This window comes from Thermobia domestica, chromosome 9 (genome assembly GCF_964235325.1).
Source record: "Thermobia domestica chromosome 9, izTheDome1.hap1.1, whole genome shotgun sequence".
Taxonomy (NCBI): Eukaryota; Metazoa; Arthropoda; class Insecta; order Zygentoma; family Lepismatidae; genus Thermobia; species Thermobia domestica.
Window position 1 is genome coordinate 72,427,464 of NC_137462.1, and position 22,216 is coordinate 72,449,679.

At 36.0% G+C, this 22,216-nt stretch overlaps 1 protein-coding gene across 5 annotated transcripts in view; it reads left to right on the plus strand.

Moving 5' to 3' along the window:
* The window catches only part of LOC145694742 (uncharacterized), a 753,582-nt gene that overhangs the window by 347,287 nt on the left and 384,079 nt on the right, over nucleotides 1-22,216 (plus strand). For 4 of the 5 annotated variants that reach the window (XR_014133041.1, XM_081771342.1, XM_081771336.1 and 1 more), the window contains exon 3: nucleotides 13,651-13,722. The exons of the other annotated variant lie outside the window; for it this stretch is intronic. Coding sequence is in view for 3 of the 4 variants with exons in the window: in XM_081771342.1 (XP_081627468.1) it covers nucleotides 13,651-13,722 (72 nt within the window). In the remaining variant the exon portion in view is untranslated. The remainder of the gene's footprint in view (nucleotides 1-13,650; nucleotides 13,723-22,216) is intronic. 5 annotated transcript variants of the gene reach the window in all.

The following is a 22,216-nucleotide window of genomic DNA, read 5'->3' on the forward strand; positions in this document are numbered from 1 at the left end:
GAACAGTGTAATTTAGTATGCGAGCAGATTGTTCAGAAACATTAAATGTAAGTAGCCTTACGTACAGTATTGTAATTACTGTATGTACTGTATAAGCACTGTATCGATAAAGGAGCATACCGTACAGTATATTTAAGCCTAAATGGCATTTTCTTGGTCATTTTCGAAAATCCGAACAATTTGAAAATCCGAACTACCTGTGATTCCAATTAGTTCGGATTTTCGACTTCCTACGGTACCATGAAAATATAGAAATTCCCAAAATGTATGATATCGGCGAGAAAATTTCACAAGATGTGTGAACACCGTAATTTCAATTTCAAAGTTTGTCATGCATACAACAGTATTTAATATATCACGTAATTGCTTTTCTTGTTCTTTTTTTTTTCGTTTCATTGATTAGAAATAACTATTTAAAAAGAAATTTCTTTTACTCTAATATTTGCAATATGAAAATAACACATCACAGTTTTCGTTTTGGAGTAGGACCCTTTAGGTATTTAGGCTACCTGTTGTTTAGAAAAGAATATGACGATTACCATGACAACAAAAAGGATGTAACGTCACACTATTTCATTTTATTGCAGGAAAAATACCCTGCATTCAAAGAATAGCGAATAGTTTGTTCACGCTCCCAAGACCCCCGTGAATAGAGTTCTGAGTAGCACTCAAAGAGTTCTAGAATTCCTGCTAGGTTAGACCAATAGTTTTGGGTAAATAAAGATTTTATAGCGATTTTAAAGTTTCGGTGCTAACTTCACGCAAAACCGAAAATCTTAAAATGTCTATATTTTTTTAGAGTTCTGAGTAGCACTCGAAGAGTTCTGAAGTTTCTCATGAAAATTCAGAAAAGTTCTCGCAAAATAAGGGAGTAAACGGGAAATAAATGTTTCGTCAACTTAAATCAACAATTTATGGGCTATTTGCGAACCGACTGTGAACAAGGTGATAGAACTCTCTCTTATTTCGTAATGAAATAGAGGTCCGATCAGAGTTTTGAGTAGCACTTGTCGATTTCTATAATGTTTTGTGTAACATTGGTTGATTTTTATTAGGCACGTGTTATATATTTGTTAATGATTTGCACCGATTACCTGTGTGGTCAAGTAGATTATGAGGAAACATTTATTTCTCGTTTACTCCCTTATTTTGCGAGAACTCTTCTGAATTTTCATGAGAAACTTTAGAACTCTTCGAGTGCTACTCAGAACTCTAAAAAAAAATATGAAATTTTCAAATTTTTGTCTTGCGTGAAGTTAGCACCGAAACTGTGTGCAAAGCAGCGCCGGCACCGACATTGCCGAATCCGGCACTGGTTTTGCCGGCTGCGTGTGCAAAGCAGCCCCAGTTCCGGTTCCGGCATTGTCGGTGCCGGATCCGGCATTACCGGGGACGTGTGCAAATGCTCTGAGTCCCAGTCAACAACTTAGAAGTTTCTCCCGACCGAAGAACGGACTTGAAGTCGGTGTGTCAACGTTCCGGCGTAAGTTCTCCGTTAGACTGCGGACAGTATGTCCATGTCTTGAAGTTCGATGGAGTTCCCCCGGAGGGGCAGCAGACGAGAGGTCTGCCCCTCGATGTTTTACTTCGTATTTCCTTTCTCTTCCTTCTAATTAACTAAAAGAGAGGGTGTCTTCGGGTTTTGTTTACCCTTATCAATTTCGCACGGCACGATTGTAGAAACGTGTGAATACAGGGGTCAGCCAGGGTGTTACCTGATTGGATTTTAGTTATCTGTAAAACGAATTTGAGGTTTATGATTCTGCGTCAGGCGAGAGGGGCGTTTCCCAAAAGCTTCCTTTACATGAGATAATTTTTTATACAGAACCCGATAACTTTTAGGAGGTTGACATTCGACCTCATGTGTACAGAGAGTCACGTCTGGTTACAGAAAGTACAATTTATTAAGAAAGTTTTAATTGCTTCATGACTCGGCAGACACATTATGATTCCAATAAAATTTTAGAGGGTTTAAAAGTTCAAACTTTACAAGTGCGCTGTAAAAATAATAACTTAAGGACTATGACAATTTGTATTACGAAAATGTCAAAAACAGAGTGAAACCATCAAATTTATAATAGAACACTTGTGGTTGTGTTGCGAGGAAATGGGGCTTTGTGTCAGTGTTATAGAATATATTGCTAGCTAGTAAAAATAACCTTTTAACCTTTGAGTAAACTAAATTAAATTCAGATTATTCCTGTCGTTTCTATTTATTTAAAGCTGTGATAACCAAAGTGAGAATCTGTTACTTTTCTTCTAAAAAGAAAAATGTTATCTTCTCAGACGAAAAAGGTTATAGTTAACTGCCTCTCGAAGCAGAGAGTCAGCTGGCTGAAAGAGGAAGGGATAGACACAATATTTCATTCTAAGAAAAAAATAAGACAGCTGAAAGGAACTGAATCAGCGCGAGGAGAATACCTAACATCTTTCTGTTCTATTTAAGAAAAATAAGATTATACGTAATTAGCAAAGATAATTGTCGTTAATTGTTTAATTATTTAAGGAGTGTGGCAAAAATTTTGGTGCCAATTTAACATGGCGCTGACGGCACACTCCAATATATATATATATATATATATATATATTATATTTCAACGGACGTACTAGTTATTTTAGCGTTCACAGCACTTGGATATCTCAAACCGTTCCGGAGATATGCTAAACATTGATAAAATTCATAACATTGCTGAAAATGGCGTATTTGTGGAAAATATTTAAAATGATTGTTGTTCTTCTCCTCTTTCATAGGATTACAGGAATAGATTTAGGTAGCTGTAATTACAAGTTCTCTCAGTTACATGATTTGAGCAATATTGCAAACTTCAGCACAAGTAACTAGATATGATACTTATCTAAGCATTTTTCGAAATAAAGCTTTTCAAAAAAAAATTCAAATTCTCAAGGGCTGGTAACAGTTTCTATTCATTCGAAACAAGTCATACCATGGCCATGGTATCCAACGCTAAGGTACTTTCGATGTGCATAATCCCGTCCATCTCCGTTGTGGTGTATATGTGATAGAGGCTTCTAAACTTTGCATGTCTGTAATAGTATAACATCCTTAGTTTGCAACACTGAATAATAAATGTGGTATTTGATGTTTTTATTTTGACACATTGATTTGAAATATGTAATAATCTGACGTAGTGCCATGTAAAAAAAAAAACATTATATTGGGATGACAACACTGTTCATTAGGTGGTGTTGCTTAATACGTAAAACGATATCCCCCTCCTTATAGTTGCTTCATGCAAAGTTTCGCTTTTCACTCCCTTTTGGTTTCTCCGTTATTACGGATGATCAAAATAAATTGTCCATCCTATATATATATATATATATATATATATATATATATATATATATATATATATACGTAAACGACCATATTTACATTACATCCCTCAGTTAATTCACATATTGATAGGCACATTAGGTTGTGGAGGTACACATTATATTTTTTGTAAAAAAAAAAAAAAGAAAGAAAAAAGTAAAAGAAACATAAACTTAGTTGGATTACTGATCAGAGGCGAAAAAAAAGAACAATTGTTTATTGCTTAAACTTTACCTTATTTTACCATATACTGGAATTCTCGACTGTCTTAAAACAACTATAGACTATTCCTATATTTCGTGTTAAAATGCTGTATCTTCCCTGTGATGAACGCGCAAGATACCAGGAACAGATTCCTGCCTGCTCCTTGATATTATTACTATCTTCCAAATTTCCTTTATAATTCTGATCTTTCTGTAACATGAAACGTGCCAATGGGAGCTAACTATCGTCTATTATGTTTTGTACTTTGTGTATTAATTATCCGATTTCCAGCCACCCGTATTTGCCAAATGAAGCATTTCCGATCTGTCATTATTATTATTATTATTATTATTATTATTATTATTATTATTATTATTATTATTATTATTATTATTATTATTATTATTATTATTCAACCACTAAGGAATGAAGTAAAGGAAGGAATATGTTATTGACAAAACCAAATATACATCGATTGTATTCTTCGTGGTTAAGCGGTTAGAAATTCGCTGCCTGTGCAGGAGGCCGGGTTTGATTCCCGGTAGTAGGTACTGTGGTTTGAATTAAAGCTACGAATCTACGTCTAATATAGCTTTGGCGATTCCTTCCTGTTTTGCCTATTCCTGTTTCGCGAACTAGTCTCTCAGCAATATTTATCAATATTTCTACGTTATCAAGATTGTAGGCGAAACAGGAATTCCTGTTTTGCATATTCCTGTTTCGCCTACTGTTAAGAAAGGGAATTTTTAGCTGGGGATTTTTATTGGGGATTTTAGCTTTATATGAATCCAGGATATTGGCCTATGCAAGTCACCAAAAGGAAGTAAAAATGTTTTAGTATGAAATAAAACTAAGTGATAGGGTTAAAAGAAATGAAAAATAGAGAAGAGCTATGTTATCGTACATGTTCAATAATTTGTACTTTCTTTTTCTGCCGTACATTCATACTCCGTTTTTCAAATGTATGCAATAGGATCTAGTATCAACGCAATCCATTAAACCTATTGCTCTAGATTTTAATCTCTCTTTCGAGTATTAATTCGTTCATCTAAGCATTTGTACTTCAATTTCTGCAGTTTTCGCCGGTTCCCTACCTCCAGCAACAACATTTTACTTCATTCTCCTGCTGTCCTTGCTTTAATAACTCCAACAATATAAATATATTGGGATGATCATGAGATAATTTTTATTCAGTTTTCAATGCCATCCCTCAGCACTGTTAAACGTTCTTGCCCTTTATCACATTAGTTAATATTTCATACAATACAATAAAAATAAATGGGTGAGTAAGGTGACTATGAAATTTTCTTCACTCTTCCATTTGGCTATTCCGCTGTTCATTGGTGAAATCTGACAAATCAATTCTTTGCTTATTATACTACGAAAATCTGTGGCTTGCACTACGATAGCAATAACTCCCTCGAAAAAAGAAACTAAATGCCACTGTGTTGTGCCTAACAACAAAGAAATGAACGTTCCTGTAAATCTTTAGAAGTGGTTGCATTGGATCCTCGATTACGCTGTTCGTCATTTTATCCACAAAACTTCTGGCTTCAATTGACGTTCTTTGCGACTCGTGCGAATGTATACCTGACGATTTATGGGTTCATCTCCAAGAAGAACAACAGTGGCTTTCCATCCGAGTGTACATTTCATGTAAGTCTTCTCGCCATTACGCCTGTTAATCCGGTGTAAATAATCTTTATATTCAAGCAGTTTGCCTCCACGCTTAGTGTTAACAAAGTTCAACATATCTTTGAGGATAAAGATACTTGTTACAAAAATATTCTCACAAAACACTCTGAAGACAGTTCTATCTATAAGTTTCAAAGATGTGCGTCACGGGCCCAGGAAATTTTTGAACTTCCATAATTCTGAGCTTTTATGCGTACCTTGGCTACATATCTAAATTAATGCTGTCCGGAAAAGGTTGAGAGAACTACCATAAGGAAATAAACGTATTGAAACAATTTTTAATTGGTATACGCCACATCTTAAATCACAACGAAATAGACTAATCATTTTGAATAATATTGCCACCACTATAGGATTACTTACTGATAAATAAAAATATAAAACTGTTAAAAAGATATACAGAAAGATTAAAACAGCAAAAAAATACTGCAAATAAAAACGTGATGAATAATTCAAAGAATAAATGTACAGTAGCTTTGTCTATAATTAATAAGGAAATTGGGAAACGCGCTGTCCGAGACTCCGTACCGTAAACGAGTTCAATGGATATTTTGTGAATAGTATAACAGAATTAAATGATAAATCAAAAGATGAAAACTGTTCCTTCGAAAATCAAAATTTTGAGTAGAAGTTTATTAGCACAGCAAAATGTAAATAACATTCAGTCAGTCTTTTCATGAACTGCAATCAATACCAGAATAGTTTTATCAATCGTTAATAAACTGAAACCTTCAAACAGTAAGGATTTCTATGGATCTTCTAACAACTTGCTAAAAAAAAAAGTAAGTGATGTAATAATTGAACCTTTAATTTACCTATTTAACTGGATACTTTTTTATGGGAAATTTTCCCTGACTGCTTTAAATTGACAACCACTGTAGCCATACATAAGAAAAGCGATAAAAATAAACGTAATAACAATCGTCCTATATCCTTAGTGCCAATTATATCCAAAGTTTTTGAGTAATGTATTAAAAATCAATTATTAAACTATCTAGAAACGAGTTAACTGATCCATACTTCGCAATTTGGATTTCGACCGGGATTTTCCACGACTAAGTTTTCTACCTTGTAAATATGTGTTATATGCTGACGACACAAGACTTCTAAGTACAGATAAGATTTTAATGGGAGTTAAAATAACGAAACGTTAGAGAAGCTATCATGATTACTGCAACATGGTTAAAGTATAACGAACTTTATCTCAATGAATCTAAGACAGAAACCATTCATTTTTATCTTGGTAATCCGTGGCTGATCTAGATACATGCCATTCTGTAAAACTTCTGAGAATCTATCTAGATCCAAAGCTAGACTGTAAAGTGCATGTTGAAAATGTATGTAAAAGCCTATCTAGAATGTTGTTTTTAATTCGCAAACTAAGGACAACCATTACTTAAACCGTGCTTCTTACAGTGTATTATGTTTAGTTTCATTGTCATTTACACTACGGTATATTATTATGGGGTAATTCATAGGGTGCTCAAATTGTCTTCCAATGGTAGAAGAAACCTATGAGAGCAATAAAAGGTTTGCCAGATACTGTATCATGTAGACCATTCTTTAAGGAAATTCAGATCATGACAGTTCCTTCTTTGTACATTTTTAGATGTCTTATGCACATTAGAGAAAATGAGGATGGTATTGGTTATCGCAATAATATTCACTCATATAATACAAAACATAAAGATGACTTAAATACCCCACAAGTTAGGCTAAATACAACCCAAAGAAGCTATAAATATACCGGCGTGAAATTGTATAATGTATTACCAATATACCGTATATTCGAAAAATGTGTAATGTCGATTTCAAAAACCAATGTAAAACATTTCTTGTAAATAATGTTATTTATAGTATTTAATGAATTCGAATACAAATGTCAGTTATGACAATCTGATTTTTGCATATTATTGACGTTGTCTATTAAAACATTCGTTGTTTAATAGCAATGAAAAAATATTCTATTCTTCTAATTATATGACACACACGAAGTTCAACACAAGACTAGTACACACGTTACATTTCCGGTGGCTCATTAAAAGTTTCGATTCAAATGAAACGCCAATCAAAGCGGAATATTTATTTCAACTGGCTAGGATGTTTTTCGGTAAAAGTAGACGTACGTACATTTGTTGTTGTTCATACTGTAGTTGTTTAAATCGCGACTATTGATGCGTTTTCGTTAATATTAAATTATCTTACGAAATATTCCTAACTGAATTCACATTTAAAATAAAATTCCCAAGAAGAATCCCAAACTCAAAAATATCCCTTTATCTTAACAGTAGGCGAAACAGGAATAGGCAAAACAGGAATTCGTTTCGCCTACAATCTTGATTAAGTAGAAATCTTGATAAATATTGCTGGGAGGCTAGTAGGCAGAACAGGAATAGGCAAAACAGGAAGACACCGCCTAAGGCATCTAGGTGTTATATATTTCTTGTGTCCTGGCAACCTCGTCCCACTACAGAGAAAATATGTGAATGTTGAAAGATTAAAAAAATAACAAAAAATAAAAAAAAAACAGAAAAACAGAAAAAAAGGTGTCGGTGTCTGCTATGAGTTGCTTGATTTATATCTCCATTCGTAGTAATGGCGTAACCCAGTTGCCGTGTATGAAAGGGCTATGAGTCTTCTTACTGCTATTTCTTTATTATTGGGAGCAGTGGTCTTGCTGAACTAGGATGTCACTGTCGGTACAGATCAGTATTTTTTTTTTTGTTTGTTTGCTTTTGGGGGCCGTAAGTAACAATGGTAAGATATTTCGAAGTGATTTAATTAGAATTGATTTTTTTGAGTTCTTAGTAATGTTAAAAGGTAGTTATTATTTATGTGACAGCAGAAGAGTGAGAATTTTTGTGCTTTTTCAAGAAGAAAATTAGTAAAGAATGCCATCGTGTTTTGTGCCGGGTTGTAAATCGCGATTCGGCGGAAAGGTTGTCGGTAAGTATTATTTTACTCCACGAAAGGAGGAGGGTGAATTTCGTAAGTGGGCTAAAGTTTTTCCAAGAAAAGGCAGACTTGTGATATAGCAGTACGGTATTTGTGATTCTCATTTTTCTGACTTTTTTTTTTCGTAAGTTGGGACGTTTATTATGAATGAAGAGAATTTTGAATTATCGAGATAAAGATGGAAACTGAAATCCGGCGTAGTTCCCCACACTTTCCCAGACCCCCAGTATTTATCATTAGCTCTCATCAGTAGTTCTTGGAAACCGGCACTGTGTTGCACAAAGCAAGAACCTGCTGCTAAAACACGAAGAGAAATGAAGCCCTGTCTAATATAAGCCTGATCCATTTTGAAACAGGTCACTGATATGATACCGGCGGGAGCTCATGTGGTTTGGATTCCATGTTAATCAGTAGGTTCTATCTCATATAGCCTCGCGGCTGAAAGGGACGTTAAGCTCAAAATCAACTCAACTGATATGACAGTTCTGCTTCGTGTTCTAATTGGAAGAAAAAAGCAACTAAATGCAGGAAAAAGCAATAGAATTTCTTAGAAATCAAATTAGAAATCTAAACAGAAAATTAGTAAGTACTAAAATCAGGCTCTCCTGCTAGACCTCAGTTCAAAATTAACTAGACCTCAGTTCAAAATTATTGGACAGTGTTGCTCCCAAGCAACATCGCTTTCTATCGCGTTATCCGCACGAATTATAACGTCAGTGTTCATTTAATTGGCATTATTGCTTTCATACAATATTCATATTCATGATTTGTGTGTCACGTGTTTAAATATTTCTAATCTTCGTCAGCAGGAGACAGTCAAATTTAGTATTGTAGAAGCATTATCTCTTACGTTTCGCTAATGTTCTTTTTTATTATTTTTTTTATTTGTGGTTTCTTGCTCTCTAGGAAAATATTTCAACGAAACTGTTGGTAATTACTGAGAGTCTTCTTATATTTTACCATAATAGGGCAATGCTGCTCAGTAGCTACACATAAAACCTATTTTATGGCAATGTTGCTTTGAAATAAACACCCTGTATTTTGTGACCAAAGTACAAAAATACTTTAAAAATTATGAAATTATGATCAGAAGGACAGGTTCAATCATAAAAGCAAACAAAATATTTTAATGGTAATGCTATCAATGCTTGCCAATGTGTGATCTTTTCATTTCTTACGGTTTTTTGTTGCTTTGGAAGCAGGTGAAAAGAGAAAAACTTGTTAGTTGGAAGTGACTTGTCCAAAATTACGGTACTGTTTATTGCTTTCTTATATCTTTGTTGGAAAGTGCATAACACATTGGTGCTACAAGTCTTCCCGCTATTATACAATTTCAAGGTCCTTGGCGATTCAGAAGGGAGGGATTCATTGAACTTGAAATAATACACATTGTTCTCTTCAGCCTATTCGAAGAATTTTCCTTCTGAAGACCACCTGCAGGGAGATCGGTAAACAAAGACGGTCGCTTGCTTCAGCGAAAATGTTTCAAGGCTCTGTTCATTCAGTCACCTGCCGAAGAATCCCATTAGCACGAGAATGTTACATTTCTGTAAAAACTTAGAAGTAAAAGCCTGTTTTGGTATTGCGCTTCTTATAGGGCGAATTGGTTTCTATACAAGACGAAAGTTGAGACTACCTTGTCTCGAAAAGGCGTGGAAATTATCTCATCTCGGAAAGTATTTTTGTTTCCATTTGAAGAGATTTGTGTTGCACTGTATCTCGGCACTGTGTCATTCTATGGACAAATTTAGGACGGGACAATATGAATGTCACAAATTATTCATAAAGTTAAGGATATTTAGTGCATAAACTAAAGGAATAAAATAATTAATAATACACTGTAGCGGTTCGTAGGTAATTAGGAAGTTAAACTTACGAAACGTGTTCAAATTTTGTTTTTATATTGTGCGCAGATGCAAGGATGCATTTCATTTTAAAGAACGCGGAAAATTTGTGAATTTGTAATATAAAGGCATATTTTTTTAAACCTCCGTTGTGCCACCAGAGAAGCACCATTCCAGATAGCAAAACTCAAATTAGTCAGGCCTGTTCATTAGAGGTCGCATATCCTCTATACCAAAAGACAGACTTTGGTGTTCAATCATTTGTGAAACCGTATCGAATTCAACCGAAGAACCTGCCAAGTGTGAACCACGCAATGTAATTCGATTTCTTCAGGTGTAAGGGCACAATTCTTCGTCGAACGATTAAGGATTATGACAGGAAATTCATAATTGATTACTGTGTGCACAGGTGCTACAGATAGTTTAACGGATGACTTACAGCCTACACAACGAGAGAAGCGAAGGCTGGCTACCTAGGGCAGAAAACAATCTTCAACGCATGAGTTATTTGGTTCTTGAAAAGGTTTGAATGTGGTTTCTGGGCTGTTTAATCTTGGAATTCCAGGGAAATTAGCAGTCACCAATGCTACGACGTAATTGGAAATCTAGGTAACGACTCATAAAGTAGTGGCAACATGAACGGTGTAGTCTGGTCCCGGTAGTCTTTATATATAGGAATTGATTAGTCTCATTATACTTACGTTAGTAGGGGGCCGCGGTGGCTCAGTGGTAGAGCGTTCACCTCTGGTGCTTGGGGTCCCGGGTTCGATCCCAGCCCCCGCCAAGTGAACTTTGTGGTGAACAAACACCGTGTGCGTGGGTTTTCTCGGGGTTCTCCCGTTTCCTCCCACTTTCTTCATTCCACCATTTCATTCATTACTCATCATCACCGTCTCCTTTAGCCTAACCGGCATAACCGTGGGACGTAAAACTCAAAGATTTCATTTCATTTTTTTACTTACGTTAGTAGAAAAAGTTAAAGATTAAGTTGAGACTGAGATCAGATTGTTGATCTAATTTATTTGACGCAAAAAATACCTGTCATCTAATTTCGTAGATAATTCACGAGACCACTCTTATATAGCTATATTGTTATAGCGTTTTACCCTATGAGACTTCGGTCTACAAGTTCTAACCCAGCGAGATTTTGATCAGGCGAGAGTTTCGCCCGTGCGATTTTGTGCTCTGAGGTTTTTGTATTTTCCCTTGAACGGGGCGCGCAACTTCTGGATCCACCACAAAGTTAATATTTTATTCATGTGCAAAAGGGTGGAAAGATTGGAGGGGGCGCAAGTAGTACCTCCTGTTATACCCGGAAATATTAGGTAGTTTGTACTAATAGTACAATGAGTGCGGATTTATTGTTATAATATATTTACACATAAAATACTTTAGTTATCTCATCTCGTTGAAATAACAAAATTTTTATGTTCACTTGAGGGGCCGCGCAACCGCTTTTAGATCTGCCACAGGCCCATCTAAAACCAAGGTTTATATCTCTTCATTCTTGTGCAAAACGATGCAAAGTTCGAAAGAGGAGGAGCAAATTTTATTCGCTGTAACTTCAGAATATTAGCTAGTTTCTGCTAACAATAGATTGAGAGAAGACTATCCTAATATACTAACAAAAAACTTTTGTCGTTTTGTCTCGTTGAAATAACGATATTCCCTTCAGAGAACGTATGTCACGCACCCTGTTCTAAATCCGCCACTGATGTTAAAGACATCCCGCCCTATGCAGAGTCGTTTTGACAAATGATTAGCGACATGCTAAACGTCCGATTTCTGCAGGAAGCATATGTAAGTCGAACGCTTTAGTATGGCACTAATCACACGTCAGAAGGACTCTGCATATGGCCCATCAAGATTAACAAGTGAGTTTACTAAAGAAGATATGAGAGCCATATGATTTGAATCAATGAATGCAATTTGAAATGTTAACATTTCTGCACATGTTAACACTTCCGCTTATGTTCTACCTTCATGTTGCCCCGGCATCCGTGAAACAACTACCATCGTATTTCCCTGGAGCTGCCAGTATGTAACACTAAAGCGCGGTTGTCACATATGAATCTTGTAGCTATCATAAAATAATAATAATAATAATAATAATAATAATAATAATAATAATAATAATAATAATAATAATAATAATAATAATAATAATAATAATAATAATGTTTCTCCATGTAAGCATAGTCTTGAAAGGGATATACAACATATTTTTCCATCTTGCAAGGAATTAAACCGTATGCAACTTTCTGGGTCGTCTTGCTTGCTACCTACTATCGTCGCCCTCCCGCTGACATAAAGGAAAAAACAGTTTTGCCACTTCCGAAACAACGGAATCTATTGGACAGAGAGGGTAAGCGCTCCAAAATACACGTTTTTATTGAGGAGGTTCACTAATTGTCCATTAGAGTACAGTGCTGCATGGGTGGAGATATTTTTCTGGTTTTAGAAAGTTGTAACGTGTAAAAAGTAAATAGAAAGATGGGGTTGAAAGATTTTTTTTTATGACAGCTGCAAGATTCATGTAACGTGACAATCACGCTTAAAACAGTATTTGAGATTCAAAGACTTGGGCGAACTAGTTTTGTCTATGACACTCATGAAATTTGTCGTCTCGTCTCGTCTCGAATGTAAAATTGTAGCTATTTCTCGCCTCACAGGCAACACTAGATATGATTTGTTTCCTAAATGAATAGGTTCTTCATTCAAAATGTCTTTAACCCTTTTAAGATATGGTTTTTTAAGTGTTTTTGTTGACTTTCAGTCAAGAAGGAACAGCATCATCCCTAACTATCGTACGGTTATGGTTCATACGTAGTTTTTTTCAGAATAGAGTAGGCTTTCAGACAGTACCCCTCACATGTCACTATCATGTACCTGAGGGGATTTTTAAAGGGAAATCTTAAAAAAAAACTTCTTCGAAGTTTGGGGCCCCTTGAGCCCCCCCCCTTCCGGGTCTGCGCACAAACTTGAAAAAATCTTGAAAAATATTACGTAGTGTACTAATTATTTGTGACAAATTAGAATTTCCTGCTTTCAATAGTAAGGGCGGGAAAATTTTTTTACCCATGTTGGGAGAGCATCAAAAAACGACCAAAACTTCCCTAAAATTCACCCTACAAAATTCAAAAATTTTCTGACACGTCTCTAATTATTGTAGGATCACCATTCATACGCCGTTCTCTTCAGAATAAAGTAGGCTTTCAGACCGTACAACTCACATGTCCCTCGGTCGTTCCTAAGGAGGGAAAAGTTGAGGAAAATATGGATTTTTTGTAAAAAAAAAAAAAAAAAAAAAAAAAAAAAAAAAAAAAAAAAAAACGGAACTAAATAGCTTTTTTAGTTCTCTTTTAATCGAATTTTGAAAACACTATCATTTCGTAGTAAAAACTACGATATATCTTAAAAGGGTTAACCGTGTTTACTTATCGTAATTAAACTTCTTTTGAATTATTGATACATTGTACACAGCTTGTGTTAAATTAAAGAGTTTATACATCTATATCTGCCATTTTTCATCACTGACTGGAGTCGCATAACTTGTACGTCAAAATCGCAAACCAAAATTCCTTGAATGTACTTATTATTATTATTATTTACTTACAGGCACGACAGATGAGAAACGATCTCGGGACGCAGGATTTCCTGTTTCCTGGTCATGTATTGGAAGGCATCAAGGTATTGTGCAAAATTTTAATCACAGTATATTTCTGTAAATATGGTGATTTTTTTCTTTCATTGTAGAAAAAAAGTTAGTAACTTAACTATTCATTAAACTACTTTTATTTTGATATTGCATTCTGTAAATAATAATAATAATAATAATAATAATAATAATAATAATAATAATAATAATAATAATAATAATAATAATAATAATAATAACTGCACTCGCATTTTTCATGCCTCTCCTTGAGAAATACGACCTCCGGCTGTAGTGTGTATAAATTCTCAATATTTTTGCCGTATGTTTAAATCGCTTTACGTAAAGTGTCCTGATGAGCTAGTAACATACTATTTTTACTTACAAGGCAGGGTACCCAGGTGTAACACACCGATTGTGATTAGATTGCACAGACATAAAGAACATTGAAAAAGAAGCGACATGTATTTTTTATATCGGCCAATAAGCACATTGAAAGGGTCAAATAGGGGCATAAAAATGGGGTCAAAATAAGATTATGTGGAATATAGCGGGAACGAGAAGAGATATCGGAAAAGGTTAAATGTACGAAATACTACGCATAGTCGACGCAATTCAGTGAGGTAGAATGCACCCATGAAAAGAGCAGAACTTCCGGAAATGGACCATTGTCACAATGTGTTACGGAAATGAGCGAAAAGGGTGATAAGGAGCAGGAAGAAAGAAGAAACGAAAACAGAAAATACATGTTCTTGCTTTGGGTACATACATCACCCATATGCGGAAAAAACGCAGATTTATCTCAATGCACGAAGATGGGATAACATGCAGGAAAGATGAAAACGCCGTTCGTATAGGCAGCCAGCGAGACAGTACTGCGCAGTGGGCTGCATATATCGGGTAATGGGAACAAAAATTCATAGTACAGTAGAATGTAATAACAGGTGGTCCACATACGTAAGATAAACAGCAACATTAATATTAGTACCACACATGAGTATCAACATTATATCACTACGAAAATACGCGTACAACTTAACAGTAACAGTAATAATTTTGTTTTTGTGTTACTACTGCGTACACACATTTTCGTTTCCCTCATCATTGTTCTCATTACGCGATATATGCAACCCACCACCTAGTGCTGTCTCGCTGGCTGTCTATATGAACGGTGTTTGCATCCTTCCTGCGTGTTATCCCATCTTCGGGCATTGAGATATATCTGCGTCTCTTTCGCATGCGGGCAACATATGCACCCAAAGCAAAAATACGTATTTTCTGTTTTCGTTTCTTCTTTCTTTCTGCTCCTTATCACTCTTTTCGCTCATTTCCGTAACACATTGTGACAATGTTGTACACGTGATTGGTCCATTTTCGGATGTTCTGCTCTCTTCTCATGGGTGTGTTCTGCGTCATTGAATTGCGTCGACTATGGGTAGTATTTCGTGCATTTAAACTTTTCCGATATCTTTTCTCGTTCTCGCTAAATTCCACATAATCTCATTTTGACCCCATTTTTATGCCCTATTTGACCCTTTCAATGTGCTTGTTGGCCGATATAAAAAATACATGTCGCTTCTTTTTCAATGTTCTTTATGTCCGTGCAATCTTATCACAATCGGCGTGTTACACCTGGGTACCCTGTGTTGTTAGTGTAGTACTATTTATGTGCTTTTCAGTATCGGGAAAATAAGATTTGCAGCAATGCTATGGCGCAAAAATACGCGTGTTGTAAAGAGCTTATAAAGGACACTTACGTGTACAGTGGTGTGCAAAATCTAAGGACGAAATAAGTTTTGCATGCTGTGTTACTCCCAAGTGGCATGGAATGGTGAAACTTGGAACCATTCATAAAAAGCAGTGCTACAGTATGATATAGGAAACAACAGAAAGAAATACGTGCTTAGAAGAAGAAAAAATGAAACTTTTGTGCAGATTGCCCCAAACATGTTCGCGATGGGAACGGGCAGGCCAGTACATTTACCGAATATTCTCTCGTTCCAAGAGCTCTGCCGTTTTCGCTGTTCGATCTCGTAACATCATATATGAAGAAGACGAGACCAACTCTCAGAAGATGACGTAGGGAAGAATTACAGTGTCACAAAAACATTGACCGGTAAGTGTACTTCGTTTAAAAATTGAGATATGTATGTCTGTCCATACAAGAACATCAGAACCACCAAAACGATAACATTCAACAATACTCTTAATTTATTGCGTATTTGCACCTCTCGCCAGGTGTGTCCATACGCGTAATTATTACTTAGAATCCGTTCTTCATCTGAAAAGAGAATGCGACCTCACTCTTCTCAGTCTAGTCCTGATGTGCAGGCGCCAACGGGGCAAAGAGAGCATCCCTATGCAGCCGATGTACCACTGTAGAGTGTGAGATTGGGTGCATTGAAGTCCTGTTAAATGTATTTGCAATTGCACCTACAGTTTGACGTCGATTCCTTTTTGCCTGTTGAACAAAATAGTTGTAACCGCGGTCAACCACCAACTCTCGTTGTAAACGGCAAGATTGACTTAATTTGCGTACTAATATTTAAATTAATTCCAAATCGTATTTTTTTATAATTTATTATTTAATTATATATTATATGTCTTAATATAAATGCATAATCTTGGAAACGTTCGAAATTAATAATATTTGTTTCAACGCATACTTTCCAATAGAGTAAATTTTATACTCTATTTTTTTAAAAAAGAGAAAAAAAATATTTCCAGAGACTAAAACATCTGACAAGTAAGGCCCATAAACCGTGAGAGTTGAATTTTGATAAAAATTAGTGACAAGATTCAGTTCGAGTCACTATAAGCAACGTAGTAATCGTCACTCGATGCGCAAATGCTTCGTTGAGCTGCCACACCTACGCCATCTTGAAATCCGGTAGCAAAGTTCAAAAATACCCTTTTGGCACAAAAATGAAAAAAGCTTTTGGTAGATCTGACCTCACCATTGTAAACCAGGATAAGGCATCTATATGTGAGGGTACTTAAAGTGTATGACCGCCATTTTGAAAAGCATCATATTGAATCGCGGTCAAATATGATAAGTAGCAAGGGGATAAGTTACAGTAGCCACTATACCAATCAGGTCTTGAGCCTAAGGAGAGAGATTGTTAATTAAAATTGAAATGCCTGTAGTGAAAAATGGAATAGCAGCACAGCAACAAATTATACCTATTTCGAAACGCGATGGAATAGATTAGTGGACGATGAACCACACGTTTAATAGTACTGACGAGCAGAGAATGTCAAAGGGATTGTTCGTGTGCACATAAGCAAATATTGACCTACCTAGATACTAACCTTTTGCTCTTCAGTTGTGATGATGGAGATCCGTAACGAAGTGATTAGCATATAGGATCATAGAGCAATACAGACACTTATCAAATGCACTTTCGTCACAATCTTCATGACAACAGACACTATTTTCTATTCGCAACATAATCTCCATAAAAGTGACTACTACTGAGTAACACAAATTTAACTCGCACAGCTTTTATATGTTCCTGTGGGTAAGAGAGCTCTTAACTCTGAAGTGAAAACAGATATGTAAACTTTGGTTACAGACATGGATTCAGGAGTAAATTTCAGTGCTATTTGATACCCCATATGTCCCCTTGCCATTTATCGTATTTGACCGCGATTCAAAATGGCGCCTTTCAAGATGGTGATCATACACTGGTTTATAATGGTGAAGTCAGATCTACCAAAGACTTTTTTTCATTTTTGTGCTAAAAGGCTATTCCTGGACTTGGACCGGATTTCAGATTGGCGTCGGTGCATCGGCTCAACGAAGCATTTGCGCATTGAGTGACTATTACTACGTTGCTTAGCAACTTGAACTGAATCTTGTCACTAATTTTCATCAAAATCCAACTCTCACGGTTTATGGACCTTCCTTGTGAGTAGTGCTCTCAAACGGGTCGGGTCAGTTTGGTCAGCTCGGGTTATGTCTGGTCAGATCAGTTCGGTCAACTGAGTTTAGGTTGAGCTTAAACTCGGCTGGAGTTGAAAGCTGCTGTTTTTCACTAGCTGCCTACTTAAAAATAGCAATTTTAAATTGATTTTGTAGAAACCATAAATCTATTTTGAAAACTTGAGGCTAGTGTTTTTGTGGTAAGTGCTTATTTTTGTACTTGTGTGTACTTTAAATTTTAAATGTGGAAGATCAATTTTGCCAATCGACTCTAACATTAATATCTACGTCAATATGGAGTCTGGATTTAGAAAAAACTAGAAGTTGTTTAAGCAAGGGCAAATGATAAAGTGGATATGGAAGACCAAGCCCAAGCGAGGCCGCGGTGGCTCAATGGTAGAGAATTCACCTCTGTGTGTAGTGTCCATGGTTCGATCCCAGCTTGCGCTAAATGGGCTTTGTGGTGAAGAAACGCCGTATATTGGGTTTTCTCGGGGTTCTCCTGTTTCCTCCCACTTTCTTCATTCCTCCATTTCATTCATTTCTGATCATCACCATCTCCCTTAGCCTCGGTGCAGAATCGAGGGACCTTAATCTGAATATTTCATTTCATTTCGCCAAGCCCAAGAACATCGATACAAGACCAAGATAAAGATTGGATATGCAAGACGAAGTGCATAGTGACCTTGCTCTTGGCCTTGTTTTGGTGATCACCAAGTAGCGATGAGCATATTTTCTTGCTTTGCTTATAGTATAAAATACCATAATCAAAATCACACTTGGTCTTCATTTGTACTGATGAGGCTAGCATTCTTGGCTCTTGTATAACATGAAAGACCACCAAGACTACGGAATGCAGGACCAAGACTTGACTGTGCAAGACAAAGAATAAGGCGCAATATTGATGACCAAGGACCCAGGGTGCGAATCAGTAAGTATTCCAGAAATTTTTACTTGGGGTGTGTTCAAAATAAAAGGGGGTGCTCAAAATAAAAGGGGGGTGCTCTCAGAATAGTGATATACATTTTTAAACAAACTCAAAGAAAACTATATTTTGTTACGCAACTATTACACTACTACTACTACTACTAATATAATAATAATAATAATAATAATAATAATAATAATAATAATAATAATAATAATAATATAATATCAGCTCTTCGCAGTAGTAAGTTCAATAAAGGAAGTTCACACATTTGAGCATTTGTTATTAAATTAAGTAATACAGTGAAACCTCTCGAAACGGACTTTGGTGGAACACGATTATTTGTCCGCAAATGAGAGGTGTCCCTAAAAAGGAAGGGTTCTCTCTCATAACAGCACACCACACATATTTATGGCATGGAAGAATAAGAAAGTTTGTCCTCTTATGAAGGTGCCCACTATTGACAGATGCCCGTTAAGAGAGGTTTCACTGTATTAGGAATTAACCACCACTATTTTACCCAGTAATTAGATATGAATTGATTACATACGAATTATTGTAATCATTTTTCAAAATTCTGCCATTATTTCAATTTTTATTCACTCCCAGCAAGTTTTAGTGGGTGATTTTTAAAAAAATATTAATTGGGAAAAAAATCCCTCGTCCCATGCTGAAATCACATTCGTTTATTAATTAATACTGTACATAGTTATAATGTCATTATTTTAATGTTCTAACCCTGTTGTTAACGTTAATTGTTGTAATATTATTTGATCTTTTATTCTCCGCTCCTGCCCCTTCCTGGCTACGTTATTGGCTCTAAATATCTTTCATAAGAAAATTATTCATTGATTTGATTGTTTTCCAGAAATCCAGTTTTTCAATTTACAAGCATTTTGAACCTTTCTGTTTTGTCTTTTTGTAATGTAGCCGAATTTTAATAATCTGCTCAATGAATTTACAAGAATAAAAATATACTTAACAAAAAATTAAGCTAGCGACAAATGCGTTCCTGCATAACACTAGACTCAGTCTAAAAAATATATATAATTCTTTCTTCGATCAATATCTTCATTTCTAAAAACGTTTTGACTACACCCTTCTACTTCCGTCCGTTGATACACCATTTGTAGAGTAGCACATACCAATTGAATCTGGTATAGGCTTATTACAGTAAAACCTGCCTTCAACGGGCCCTTTATTCAACGGAAAACTGTCTTAAACGGAAATATTTCACGGTGCCATGAATTTTGGAGTAAAAAACGTGTAAAAGGCCCTTCATTAAACGGAAACTGTGTTATGCGGACAACGGAAAGCAAAATAAAACTTTAACGGAAAATTCTGAGTTTGGACTACACGGATTAGAAATATTTTTAGACATCATGTGAGAGGGCTAACACATACATTAAACTGTCTGCGATAAATTCTTCATTCTTTTCTTAAATCTTTATGGACAATGTTGACCTTTGTCAACCACTATTTATATTCACTGGGATTTGACCCCCACAAGTTTCGGCTGATCCTTCGGAGCATGTCAGTTGTCAGTATTCTTTTGTGTCAGCGTACTTCAGTTCCGCTTGTGTAGCGACTAGGGGCAGAAGACAAAAATGAGGAGAAAACTGATAAAACAAGGTTCTGAAAAATAGGAATTCACGCAACAAAGCGTAAAAATAAGTAGGAAAAAAGAGTTCAGAGGACTATCAAAATTCCAGAGAAAGCTTTTCTGTATCCTGAACTATACCGCAGCCAAGCAGCAATGTATACAGAAAATCCTGCTTGACTACTAGGAAAAATAAACAAGACGTTTATTGTGTATTAATCCGTAGAAGGAAGAAGTACTGTAAGTGAACAAGTTACGTACACCTATATATATTCTCAGTATGTCCGTTATAAGCATTTTTTTTAAGGAAAGGTCTACCTCTATTAAGCGGAAACCTGACTTTAACGGAAATTTTTGCGGGTCCCGCTCGATTCCGCTGAAGACAGGTTTCAGTGTACTATATTGTCACATTTTTCCTTATTGAGGAGGAGATAGGCGAATGACCGCTCAAGATGTTGCCAATTTCAGTCATCTGCATCTGTCCATCAATCTCTTTTCTCGGAAACGACTGCGGAGCCCAGGAGGGTAGGTATGAGCGGGTCTGTTTTGTCAATTTGTAATTGATCGAAACACCGCCCGAAACAATGAGGTCATGTGGTTCTCCAAGCCTTACATGAGAACGAGGTCGCTTCGTATTTTGAAGTGAAATAAATACTGTAAATAAGAAAATTGCCTTCTTTCCTAAACGCTAAACCTTTTTTAACTTGATGTAATTAATAACATATATGATACCGATTGATACAATTGGGTTTGGGGGAGTATTCCTTTTCCATCCAGGGGTATGTGTAAAGATATTTGGGGGGTGTTGGGGGTGTAGATTACTCCCTGGTGCGAATTGTTTGAATTTCATTTGTTGGGCTGAAAGGGATGAAATAAAATTAGTAATTTCTTTATAATTAATTATTATACTGTATTTTTAAATGTTCATTTACAAAATTCATATGTACAGTATCTTCTTACTTATTGTTTTAATTACCGAGAAAGAAGAATCAAAATGGCGGGGTGCCGGAACCATAAGAATCTATTTTGGAATGAAAGTTGAAGGGTTGGAAGAAATCACAGGTGTTCTCCTGTTTCCTCAACCCACGATTTTCTTTTGAGACCTCAACCCACGATTGGAGACTCTTGTTACTGCCTTCAGAGCAGCTGAGAACCCTGACCTTCAACAAAAATGTCGTCACATAGAACTAAAGCAAGAAAAAAAGTTTCTCCTACTTCGGACATTGGTATCAGTTATAAAAGGAAATAACCAAATCCCAAAAGTGCCAAATGTTCCCTAAGGTACATATACACATGCCCCGCTTGATCTGTTAGTGTTACACGTGGTCCGGGTTTAATTCCCAATGGGAGTGTATTTTGGCGTTCACCCAGTGTCGTGAGGCAAACTGGAAAGCTTCATGGATCGGTATGTGGCATAATCTTGTAAAAGAATACAGAAACAGTGGCGAAAAGCGTCGTCGTGCTGATCACTTGAAACTCCACTTAAACGAAAGTCATCTGGAAGATAAAGCCCTTCTAGTTTTCGAGCCATGGATTATTATTATTGTTGTTGTTATTATTGACAATAGCAATAATAATAATAACGTATTTCATCCATGATTCCTGCACTGTTCGCATTTTCCCGTTTCGACTTGTGACCTCTAGCACTGAATGAATTTTAGCTTCTGTACCGCTACCAGAGACCAAAATAAAGTTTATTTTGCTCTGGCTAAATGAAGCCGGAATCCCAGTCCGCAGTCCGCTTGCGTGGTTCCCATTAACTAATCAAGCTTTCTCACATAAGAGAACTAGGTTTCTTTAGACGCGAATGTTTCGTTAATTTCTAGTAGCAATTTCACTAAAATTCAGTCTCAGTTATGACTGGCTTTGTTTACTACGCGTCAAGTTCGTACGTTTAGTCGCATGTTAACCGATGCTTGATAATTTTCAGCACCGAGGATGTTTCGGTCAGTTCTCTACGGGAGAATTTCCAAGGTTACATTTCGAGCTACAGAAACAAATAATAGGGAGAATTAGAGAATTAAAGGGAAATTTCTTTTCTACTACTTGTTTTACCACTGAGAGATGAGTAATAGA